The sequence below is a fragment of the Bidens hawaiensis genome, unplaced genomic scaffold (genome assembly GCF_021521415.1).
Source record: "Bidens hawaiensis isolate Kalapana, Puna unplaced genomic scaffold, B.hawaiensis_p1.1 tig00054927_1, whole genome shotgun sequence".
In the NCBI taxonomy this organism is placed as follows: domain Eukaryota; kingdom Viridiplantae; phylum Streptophyta; class Magnoliopsida; order Asterales; family Asteraceae; genus Bidens; species Bidens hawaiensis.
In genome coordinates this window covers 7,381-19,780 of record NW_027499902.1, presented here as the reverse complement: position 1 = coordinate 19,780, position 12,400 = coordinate 7,381, and the positions used below count along the sequence as shown (strand labels likewise).

General features: G+C 44.9%; 1 protein-coding gene across 1 annotated transcript; it reads left to right on the top strand.

Annotated features, from left to right (window-relative positions):
* Nucleotides 1-621: 621 nt before the first annotated feature.
* On the top strand, nt 622-12,102 carry LOC143600806 (serine/threonine-protein kinase TOR-like). Its single transcript, XM_077078382.1, has 6 exons — nt 622-699; nt 832-915; nt 1,241-1,302; nt 1,390-2,135; nt 2,444-2,531; nt 11,958-12,102. The coding sequence occupies exons 1-4, from the start codon at nt 622-624 to the stop codon at nt 1,457-1,459; spliced, it is 294 nt and encodes a 97-aa protein (XP_076934497.1). The 3' UTR covers nt 1,460-2,135; nt 2,444-2,531; nt 11,958-12,102.
* The last annotated feature ends 298 nt before the right edge of the window (nt 12,103-12,400 follow it).

Sequence of the window (12,400 nt, the reverse complement as noted above, 5' to 3'; positions counted from 1 at the left end):
CGTATATGCCTATAAATCGATATGCTCAAGATCTGTTGATTTGCTGTTTTGTTTTGATTTCACTTCTGCGTGTAATTGATCGATGGAATTAGGGTTTGGTAGGCTAATATACCTGAGCATCTGATTGATTAGTGCTTATTTAGAGTTATGCATGTAGAATATATCATTTGGATTGATTTGGTTGTCTGATGTTAATATTAGTAATGCATAATTTTAAAATGAATTGTAGTGAGGATATAAAAAACTCTGTTATTTGCAATTTAGGGCTTCAACTGATGAAGTTTCTGTTGATTACAATTGGTGTTTGTTATTTAATTTTCGAGCATTCACTGATTTTGTGGCGACTGAGCTTGATTTTAGTTCTGTAACCTAATCGAAAGCAACAAATTGATCATATGTGATACGTGGATTAGATGATCTGATGGTGGATCAGGTGAAATTATAACAAGACTGTTAATATGATTTTGTTTTGAATTTCTGGATTTAAGCTGACAGTTGGATTTCTTCATATAAAGGCACAACTTGTATCAGAGGAATTGATTAGGGTTGCAATTCTTTGGCATGAAATGTGGCACGAGGAACTCCAAGAGCATAAATATATGCTTAGTTTTGCTCCAGATTATGCACTTGCCACTGGTAGCTAAAGTGGAGGTATTCGAGTATGCCCTTGATAGTACGGAAGGAAACGATTTGGCTAGGGTATGTGTGCTTATGTACTGAAAATGTTTTATATGCAACCTTTGTTTTTGCTGCCAGAAAAGCATTCTGCTTGTTGACACATGAGTATCTTTAATAGATTAATAATTGTTTTTAATTGTTTCTGTTATGCAGGTGCTTTGGTTAAAAAGCCGCACTTCAGAAGTCTGGCTTGACAGACGGACTAATTATACTAGAAGTTTGGCTGTCATGAGTATGGTATGATATCTCCTCGACATCGTATGTTTGTTCTTTAATTTTTTAAAAAACGACAGTTTTGCCCTTTTAACTAATTACATATTTGGTTGCAAAGGACTATTTGTGTAAATACATACAAGGGTAAAATTGTCATTTTTAAAGTTTATCAGAATTCTTAAAAGTTAGTGGCCAAACATGTTACAAGGTTAAAACCACAGATACCAAAGCTGTTACTTTTTAAAGTCAGACCCCAAACTTGTTACCTTTGCCAAACCACTTAGACCATTTGGTTTGTATCTTCGTATTTCAGTTAACTGTTCACAGAAACTAATGACACATGTTACAGGTTGGTTACCTTCTTGGTTTAGGTGATCGCCACCCTAGCAATCTTATGCTGCATCGCTTCAGGTACATGATAATCATTGATTGTGTCTCTTCAATTACAATATTATATAAGTCAAGAAGTTTTTACATTTTACTTTTTACACTTTACAGCTATGACCAAAACTTACTACCTATTTTGTTGGAGTTCATTCAAGATTATATATGGCTGGAGCTGAAATAACAGAACATCTTGTAGGTCTAATGTGCAGTCGCGCCTTTTGTCAGTTTTGGTAGCCTTTTAAATATTTTTGTAAGTATCATGAATTTGTTTAATTTGATTTTAAATATAATATTGACTAGTCGTTAAAATTGCAGAAGCTTACTTGGTTATCTGCCAATGCAAATGGTACCCTTATCTCCAAAGATGCTACTGACCGAGCTCTAAAAAAAAGAGCACTTGGTAAGTAATTATTTTTGGTGACATAACTATAATAACATTTATATTATTGGATATTGGTGGAAGTTATGTGTGGATAACAGATGCATATACAATAGCTTGATTAGTAAAGAGAATTTTGTGTTATGATGATCATTTGGTTTCTTTACAGGGCTTTAAGTTGGTGTGATTGGCCCGTATGGTACCATGCTTGTGCGGTTGAAGCATAAATATGGCAACTGAAGTTACAATTATTTTGACTATGTTGAAGCTGTGATGGTCGACGGTGATCGGCAGGTTAGTGGCTTTTCGACCCATTCCGCTTTTATTTGCTCCTTTTTACAAGATTAGCTCATTAGGGAATTTCTTGGAAGCGTAAGTATGGCAAATGGTTTTTGTGCGTTTTACAGAATCAGGTTATAAAGGAGAAATCAGGAGATGCTTCTTGGCTCTTCAGCAGATGGTGAAGCCTTTTGGAAAGGTATAGAGTTATCTTTCTTGTTGTTTGCAAAACTTATATAATTTTGAATGAACAATAGATTGTCTGTCACAATTAAACATTATATTATGAAAAATAGATTCTTAAATAAACTTGTTTATTCCACATTTTTAGGTTAAGAAAATTTTACCAAAGATATGGACTAATGAAAATTTGAACTTATTAAAATATATAGTGTTTTGTTTATATAGTTATCAATTCTTTTTTTATTTTTTATTCTTCACTCGCATTATGTTTTACTAATAATGTGGACCTAGTTTCTTAACAACTTAATTGGAAACTTGTTACAGGCCTTCAACTTAATAACATAGAGCCTAAACTGAATTTAGCAAAAGAAAGAGCTGCTCAACTTTAGTCCGAAACCATAACATCAAAGAGGTATGCTAATCATGTACTAATTCATAACTATTAATTTTCTTTTGTTTATTTTCATGTTTTTAATGAATTGTTCGGTGGGAAGTTCGTTTATGTTTGTTTATTTAATAAACGAACACACATGAATGAAGAGGTAGGTCCCAGCAGAGCCTAGTTGGATCCGCAAGACTCACCTCAAAGAGACGTCTGTGCAGTTGAACCCGCAAGACTCACCTGCAACAGGGACGTCTGCGCAAAGGCTAAACTCGCAAAGACTCACCTTGAAGAGAGACGTCCGCGCAGAAACCAACTGGATCCTCAGGACCCACCATGCTCAGAGACGTGACGTCCTTACGCGCAGTACGCAAGCTGTTCCCGCAGGAAAAGCCTCCCAATGGTCGACGTACTCCGCCTGTTCCCGCAGCAACGGTTACTAGCCATCAGGGAAGGCTACCCGCGCAGCAAGGCTACACGCACAAGACACTTAACTCTTAAATAATTCAGTAATGTCACCTGAAGAGGAGATGAGCAAGCCGGAAACACTCCCGCACAAAGCCGGGAAAACTCTCGCCCAAATGAGCCAGTCCGTACGATACTGGAGGATCTTTTGTACTGTACCTGACGAGGTATGGACAAAAGATCTGACCAAAGATACGACAGCTCACTGACAACAGTATGACGAGCAGCACGCTCTTGTACTGTATCACTATCAGCCGCTGCCTACTCACCAACCAGTCGGAGGACGTGCATAGCCTGCAGTTGGTGGAACAGTAATAGTACACAGCCGGCCTGGTCACTATCAGCCGCTGCCTACCCACCAACCACCAGCATGGCATGTGCGTAGCCGACAGTTGGCAGAACAGGAATATTATACAGCTGGCTGTACCTGCTTGGAAACCTACATTCGGCTATAAATACTCCAACACCTTGGAACGGTATCATCTTATATTTTCATATATTATCTGATATCTGCTCTAGTCATTTCTCTTAATATACGCTTATATTCAAGAGCAATCTAGTCTGATTCTCACGCCGGAGGGTGGTCACAAGGAGGTACCCCCCTTCTCAGTGACGAGCTCACGGTGTCTGTTTTGCAGGTCATCAGAACAACCATCTTTGCCGGAACTAACATTCGTGGGAAACATTTATTTCACCCCCAGATTATCCGTAATCTGCCCGGGGTCCATTAGTGTTTCTTCATTGGCGCCATCCGTGCATAAAAGTTAGAACTAATTCATTCAGTTTTTTCAAACTTCTGGAAAGATGGTTAAGGTTACTCCGTTGCCAAAGCCAGCGAGTGACCAAGAAATCCCGGTAATCACAACCCCAGCTACTGGGAGGAACACCGGCGAGCACACAAATTTTACGAACACTACCCCGGTTACTCAAGCCGGGGCAAGTGCAGTAAATTTTACGAACACTACCCAGGTTACCCGAGCCGGGGCAAGTGCAGTAAACAATTCTTCACTGGGATTCACCAATACCCAGTTGGAGAGACAACAGACGAGGCTCCCCCGCCAAACACTCGATCAAGTTAAAGCGTGGGCCGAAGCACGTCAGAAGGAATTCCAAGCTGAGTTGGATGAACGCTTGCGTTCACTCCAACAGGCTGACGAATTCGGAAGCACTCAACAGCTCAACATGAGCAATGAGTGCGAGTACTTGGACGATGATTCGGAGGAATCCGACACCGACGCAAACCCTCGCCATAGGGCGAAAGGGAAGCGTAAGGAAACGGACTTCCAACCGAGAAAGAATTTTGGATAAACCTTCAAACCAAAAAACGCGGGTGGAAACCCACGTGACTTCTCTAAAACCTTCAGACCAACCGCTGCAAATGCGAGAACTTCCAAGTTTGCAAGGGACATTGCGGAAGCAATCGCCCCAAGAAGTGCCAAACAGATGTCCAACATCGGCACTTATGATGGTATATCCGACCCAGACGATCATTTGAATAGATTCATAGCGGGGGCAACCGTCAGCAACTGGACGGAACCCACGTGGTGTTATATGTTCCAGATGACGCTGGTTGGAACAGCCAGAGCGTGGTTCGACCGTCTACCGGTCCACCACATCTACGATTGGGCAGACTTCTAACAGAAGTTTAGCCAACACTTCAGCCAACAAAGAAAGTATACCGAAGAGCAATGGACAATCCTCAATTGCATTCGAGAGGAAGATGAATCTTTGCTAGACTTCATTACTCGCTTCAACTCAAAGAAGCTAAGTCTGGGTAGTATTAGCGAATATCTTGTTCGCGCTGCTTTCATCCAGGGCACAAAAGACCCAGAGCTCATCCGCACCTTAACGGGTAAAGATGGCATGCCATCCACATGAGATGCCATCATGACTGCAGCTAAACACTTCGCGGAAACGGAAAAGCAACTGGGTAGAGATCTTCCCCAGAGCACAAACCTCTACACCCAGAAAACAAGAGAAAACAATGTTCTTACCGCCGACTAAACAAAAAGAGGAAGTTAGGCATTTGGCAGTCAAGGGTAAACTTTGACACCTCATCCGGCTCGCACCCTCGGTTAGGCGGAAAGGATAACATGCCGTCGTCAAACCGGAACTCCAGATGGACGCCACTCACCAAAAGCGTCACCGAGATATTCGACACCGAGAGACTCCCATGGCCAAAGGCTCCAATAATCCGAGAGCGTCACAACGCTGATCAGAGCAAATTCTGTGACTTCCACAGGACAAGAGGCCACAACACCGAGGGATGCGTAGACTTGAAGGACATTGTCGAAGCATTTGTCAGAGATGGGACGCTCACGCACCTCGTGGCGTAATGAATGCTGAGCAGGCTAATGCGTGTAGAACCCCAATTGGGGAAAACACGAATAAAACTGCAGCTTCAATGTCGGAGACTACATACTGCGTAAACAACGAGATTCCGAACCAAGTGCATATCGGCTCGAAAGGCTCGATGACACTCCCAAGAAAATGGAAGGGAGCTCAATTACACAGTCTGCATGTAGATCAATTCCAAACTTGTAAAAGAAAAGGCCCAGAGCCACTTATAATGTAAATGATTCTCCTTATCACATTGACGCTGATGGTCTTACATTTATACTTAAACTTTCCACACTGATATGCCGGTCTTCACCGCATTCATAAGTGGGAAAACAAGTCGTTGCATGTGGAAGGCGGCAAAACCCGCATAAACACGGAATGACAAATTTCTAAAGAAAATATAAGGAAAGCCTTCACGCAGGTCAGTCATAGGTAAAGTTTGATCATCCTACTAAATGAAAGTGCCGGTCCTAACCGCACAAATCATGATAGAGGACACCGAACTAACCTATTGATTAATTTATTCAAAACACTGATGCTGGTTTTCACCGCATAAATAATTGTGAAGAAATCGTTGCGTGTGGAAAGCGACAAAACCCGCATAAACACAAAAAACGGCAAACCTTCACGCAGGTCAGTCATAGGTGAAGTTCGGTCATCCCACTAAATGAAAGTGCCGGGCCTAACCGCACAAATCATGATAGAGGAAACTGAACTTTAACCTATTAACAACCGCGCGTCGAACGGTTAACTTATTCAGAACACTAAGAAAATATCTTCAAGGAAAAAATGAGGAAAACCTCCACGCAGGTCAGATTTAGGTAAAGTTTAGCCATCCTACTAAGTGCAAGTGACGGTCTTACCCGCACAATCACGAAAGAGCAAGCAAAACTTTAACCTATTATCTGCCACGTTGAAAGGTTAACTTATTCAAAGTACTTAAGAAATTGCTAAGTTAAACTAAAGTATGCACAAGCGAATCATATATTGTTTATGCGGCAAAACAAGTGTCAAATTAAACTATAATATGCATGAGCAAGTCGTATAACGTTTATAAAGCAAGAGTGACGGTCCTACCCGCACAAAGGATTTACATTCCATAAAAATTCAAGTATTACAAAAATGGCCGGGTATCTACCCGCCTACAAGAGTGTAAATCTATACAAAAACATAAACCTATCCTAACAGTGGAAAGGGATCTAAAGGTTCAAGCTTCAGGACCACTTCCTCCAAACCCACTTGTACCCGCACCATCACTTGGCTGTGGCGGTTCAATGAAGGTCTTGAGAATGGTTAACCCATCATCAGCAGCAGCAACTTTGTTCACCTTCTCCACCACTGGATGCGGGAATGCAGCATACTGGTTCACTGCTTGGTCATAAAAAGCTTCAGTATCCACATCATATAAAGGGAAGTTGGAAGGCGGGATGCCCTTCTCAACGAACCCTAGACCAAGTAGGAAGCCAGCCTTTTCCCCATCCTCATGAGAAGCGTTGAGGGCTGCGCTCATGGCATCGTCATATGATGTGTCCGTGAAGACCCGATGCACAACCTACAAGACAAAAATACAAGTATCAAAACATTTTCTAAGTATAAAGAAAAGCGTGAAGACATTATGAAGCTAAGCTTACATGCGACAACGCTTCTCGTAGAAGCCATTCCTTGGTAACCAGAGCCTCCTGGAGGGCAACTTGAGCTTGGTTACGGGCGCGTTCGGCTTCACTTTTGTTAAGGTTGGCAAGCAACACTTCTTTAGCCGCAGCCTCTTCGACGCCCTTTAGCTTACGCTCAGTATGGTCAAGCACGCCCCTCTGGTCCAAGATCTCTTGGAGCTTCTTGGCGTCTTCCATGGCCAAGGCATCATGAACCTGTTGGAGCCTCTCTAGTTTGGCTTTAAGTTCCTCATTCTCGATGCGTAGAGGCTCAGCAACAGCTTCGGCCTTGGTGGCCCTCTCAGTTGCGTTCCGTGCAGTTTCCTTAGCCAGCCGAAGCTGTTCGTTAACAGCTTGGGCAGCCTTGGAACAGGCCTCGAGACGGGCCTGAACTTTAACCTCGAGGGCCTTGAAGGCCTTCTCCTTCTCCGCAGCAACAGCGGAGAGCCTCCTGTTCTCCTCTCGGACAGTCCGCGCCTGAGCTACTTCTTGGATCCGAGCTGCCTTTAACTTGTCGTTTTCACGACAAAGCAGCTCGACGCGCGGCTGCATCTGGGCTAGGAGAATCCGGAGCTCATTTGTCAGCCTACCCTCTTGGTAGCTTGACATTGCTTCCCCCAGCGCCCCACTTGGGGCGGCGTGGCGCGCCCACTCGACGCATTCCACAGGCGTCCGAAGGGTTGTTCCTCGGCGGATGTTCCATCGTGGAACATACACTTCATTGGAATCCGACATTGCAAAAGCAAAAAGCAGTTAGGAAAAGATGATATATGAAATAAAATAATAAAAGGCCAAAGTAACCCTACGCACCTGTAGGGTCTACGACAGGCCTGTAGCCGCCAAACCCATCACCCGAGCCTAACGGATATCCATCCAAGAGGTCAGGCAGATGGGAAGGAGGCAGAGATTGGCTTGACGCCCCAACCCTGAACATACCTGAAGGACCGGCCGTAGTCACCGGTGCCGGAGGAGGCATGGCAGAGGCCGTCGTGGTAGAAACCAACGGAGGTGAACTCACCGGAGGTGAACTCACAACCGCGGCCGCGGCCGCGGCTGTGGAAGAATCCACAGAAACACTCACCGCCGGCTCAGTGAAGGAATCAGTGAATATGGCACTGACAGCCGACGGAGACATCGTCACAGTTGGAACAGTTGGCTCAACCGGGTGAGCAACTGAACCAACTGAAGCAGGCGCAGTCGCCTGGGTCATCGCCTTAGGTAGGTTGACCAAACCTACCATCAAAGGTCCGGAGGTGCTTCTCCCCGCTCCACCCTGGAATGCGGTAGCATCCACGCCTGCACAAAGAAGATATATAAGTGTAATGGCGGAAAGTTATGCAGTTAAGATAAAGGAAGTATACTTACGGGTCCTTTTGAGCTTGAAGGTGCGAACGGGCGGGGACGAACCCGATGGAGCCGGCCTCTTCGTACCGGTCACCGTCGTTGTCCTGGGTTGCTCGGAGGTGACAGCCGTTTCAACCTCCAGAGCAGTGGTCTCAACACCACCCGGTTTCCCCGCCGCCTCTTCACTCTCGGTCTCCGACTCAGACCGGTTCACCTGGTCGGCAGTGGAGGCTACCTTCGCCTTGCCCTTCCCGCCAGCAGCCTTCTTCTTCCGCGCAAGAAAAGGACCGTCTGCTGATTCCTCATCAGAAGATGACAAGATTAGAGGAATTCCAGCAGAGGTTTCAGCATTCAGAGGGCGAGGGTTAAATTGTCTTTTACCTGGCCGCGTGGCGCTCAGTGTTTCGTGGCCTGGCGGGTAGGCCTCCACAAACCGATCCGCAGTCTGCGCAAGGATGGGCAACTCGTTCTCGTCAAGAGCACGAGTACCCAACCGAGCGGGACCGTCAGCTTCCTGCGGATGCAGGAGGGACTGCAAGTCATTTCCCTCTGAAATAAAAAGAAAAACAGTTAGAAAAAACCTTAAATCAACAAAGAAGACGGAGCATACCGTAAGGGATAAAGTTCAAACCGTATTCAAGTACGATGGGAATCTGTGGCCCATCCGCCCCAGCATCCTTCCACACCCTGCTCATACCGAGCATCACCATCCCGGACTCCGGAAAGCGGTAAACCGGAGTCTGGATCCGGGAAATCTTGGAGAACCATTCCGCCTCCTGGTAGTTGGAGGCGTGAAGGCTGGAGAGAGCTCTCTCGTTCTTAAATGTCATCGTTATAGGGACGACACGGGCAGAGATGTAAAAGAACTCCCGCTTCCAAGACCGAAGACTGCGCTCGGTAGCGCATATTTTCAAACCCTTGATCCGGTTGACCAAGGTATACCACCCCTGGATGCACCTCTAGGAATAGAAGGTCATCAGGCGGTCAACATGGGGCTTCACACCTAGAATGAGACACACCCACTCGAAATGGCGGATCTTGGCGATCGCCATTGGGTGTACCTCAGTCAGATGCACACCATGTCTCTCCAAAACACGGTATACAAACTTCGTCAATGGGAACCTGAGATTCCCATAGACGAAGAATGCAGCGTACACCCCTATCTTGCCCTTGGGGGCATCGTACACCGTCTGATGAGATGCAGGAAACTCAGGCTCGAAAGGCTCGAGCATGAACTTCCTGACGACGTACTGATAGAGGTCGACCGGAAGAGCACACTGGCACTCGCCAGCAGTACTCTTGTCATCCTTGTCCAACGTGGACGACGGATTCTCGAGGTATACATCGGACTCCTCGACAGTAACCTCAGGATCATGAGAAGACATGTTTGGGATGTAAAGAAGAACGATTTCAGGAGAATGCTCGACGGAAACGTTAGAGTATTCGCCGGAAATCGTTTAGAAGAAGAAGAGAGAAGTGAAAGTGTGGATTAAGCTGCACATTCTCCCCCTTTATATACTCATCGTAATAAATGCGATGAATTTAATGCGAAGAAGAGAGGAAAACGCAGGTCCAATGAAACTATGACACGTGGAAAAAGCAAGCTGGCAACAGCTGTTGACAGGACGCGTGTCGTAAACTTCGCGGCCACGCGCCCGAAAATTCGCGCCCACGCGCCTGAAAAAGCGTATGGAATGACCATATACTGTCACGTCGCCATAACTTCCTGCACGTCCTGACACTGTCAGAAGAAACCGTCGGACGACGTTTCAACAGTTTGGACTGTTCTTATCCTTTCACCAACTCTTCAAATTTCAAAAAAGATTCAAAAGTAAGCGGGACTATACCCCTTACCTTGGCAACCAAGTAACTATAAGACGGGTGCGAGTACAGTGTTTAAGGCAAAACTCTTCACATACTTAGCACCCGCAGGGAATTGAAGCCAGGAATACCTTGAAAGTAAAGTAACTATGAGACGAGTGCGGGTACAGTGTCAAGGCAAAACCCTTCACATACCTAGCACTCCGCAGGGAATTGTAACCTAGAAGGATCTTCTGGGCCATGCTTGCGGAAACGGGAATAACATCCCCGCATAGCGGGAACGTCGAGAACTAGATTGTGTGAAGCTCCAAGATGGAATTGGTTGTTTAACATAATTGATCACTATGTTCAAAACTACCAAAACCTCATGGAGAATCTATACAAGTGGAACTCAACGCTTCTGACTTGCGAGGAGGTTACAGACCTACCCGCATCATACCCAAAGATCAGGCAGAAAAGTCTGGAATTTCTGCGTGACATTAGGACTTCCGCGGGAAGAATCCCCATGGAAAACCTTAAAACTAAACCCTTTTCAAAACCCTTTGCTTAAGTCCAAAAGTTCACCTCACTTATTAGCAATTCATGAGAAGAACATTGGACTGGGGGGACTTGAAGAGGTAGGTCCCAGCAGAGCCCAGTTGGACCCGCAAGACTCACCTCAAAGAGACGTCTGTGCAGTTGAACCCGCAAGACTCACCTGCAACAGGGACGTCTGCGCAAAGGCTAAACTCGCAAAGACTCACCTTGAAGAGAGACGTCTGCGCAGAAACCAACTGGATCCGCAAAACCCACCATGCTCAGAGACGTGACGTCCTTACGCGCAGTACGCAAGCTGTTCCCGCAGGAAAAGCCTCCCAATGGTCGACGTACTCCGCCTGTTCCCGCAGCAACGGATACTAGCCATCAGGGAAGGCTACCCGCGCAGCAAGGCTACACGCACAAGGCACTTAACTCTTAAATAATTCAGTAATGTCACCTGAAGAGGAGATGAGCAAGCCGGGAACACTCCCGCACAAAGCCGGGAAAACTCCCGCCCAAATGAGCCAGTCCGTACGATACTGGAGGATCTTTTGTACTGTAGCTGACGAGGTATGGACAAAAGATCTGACCAAAGATACGACAGCTCACTGACAACAGTATGACGAGCAGCACGCTCTTGTACTGTATCACTATCAGCCGCTGCCTACTCACCAACCAGTCGGAGGACGTGCATAGCCTGCAGTTGGTGGAACAGGAATAGTACACAGCCGGCCTGGTCACTATCAGCCGCTGCCTACCCACCAACCACCAGCATGGCATGTGCGTAGCCGACAGTTGGCAGAACAGGAATATTATACAGCTGGCTGTACCTGCTTGGAAACCTACCTTCGGCTATAAATACTCCAACACCTTGGAACGATATCATCATCTTATATCTTCATATATTATCTGATATCTGCTCTGGTCATTTCTCTTAATATACGCTTATATTCAAGAGCAATCTAGTCTGATTCTCACGCCGGAGGGTGGTCACAAGGAGGTATCCCCCCCCCTTCTCAGTGACGAGCTCACGGTATCTGTTTTGCAGGTCATCAGAACAACCATCTTTGCCGGAACTAACCCTCATGGGAAACATCTATTTAACCCCCAGATTATCCGTAATCTGCCCGAGGTCGATTAGTGTTTCTTCAATGAACAAACTGCTGTTCATATAATTTAGTGAACAAACATGAACACACGTTTTGTTCGTGGACATCCGTTTATGTTTGTTCATTTACGCTCATTTATGTTTGTTCGTTACACAAGTTAGTGTCAATATTGTTTACATAGTGAAAGTCTTTATTTTTCTCTTTAGGTACATCGCATGAAGATTAAAGATGGTGAAAGAGGTTAATGACTTTGATGTAGTTTTCAATTTTTATTCAGATATTTGTTACTTTCTTTTTATACTTATACATTTGATATTATGTCTTGATTTGATAGTTATTAGATATTTGGTATGTGTTTGTAATGCGATGGAACTTTTTTTTTGCGGTAAATATATGATTTCTCGATTCAAAAAGTTTTAATGGTAGTCGAAAAAAAAGTCACTAAGCCAAAAAGTTTATAGTGGTAGACAAAAAAAAGTGCCACTAAGTTTGTAGTGGCAGCACAAAAAGTGTAGAAGTCTAAAAAAAATTTTAATGGCATACGGAAAAAAGTGTCACTAAAAGCCCAAACGTTTGGTGGCAAACGAAAAAAGTGCCACTGAAAGTCTAAAATGTTTTAATGGCATACAAAAAAAGTGTCACTAAAAGC

What these genes read in the sequence shown, in the direction of transcription:
- LOC143600806 (XM_077078382.1), top strand. Translation starts at nt 622, where the DNA reads ATGCACTTGCCACTGGTAGCTAAAGTGGAGGTATTCGAGTATGCCCTT. An exon ending in AAGGAAACGATTTGGCTAGG is followed by an intron (nt 700 to 831) that starts GTATGTGTGCTT and finishes TCTGTTATGCAG; the next exon opens with GTGCTTTGGTTAAAAAGCCG. An exon ending in GTTTGGCTGTCATGAGTATG is followed by an intron (nt 916 to 1,240) that starts GTATGATATCTC and finishes CACATGTTACAG; the next exon opens with GTTGGTTACCTTCTTGGTTT.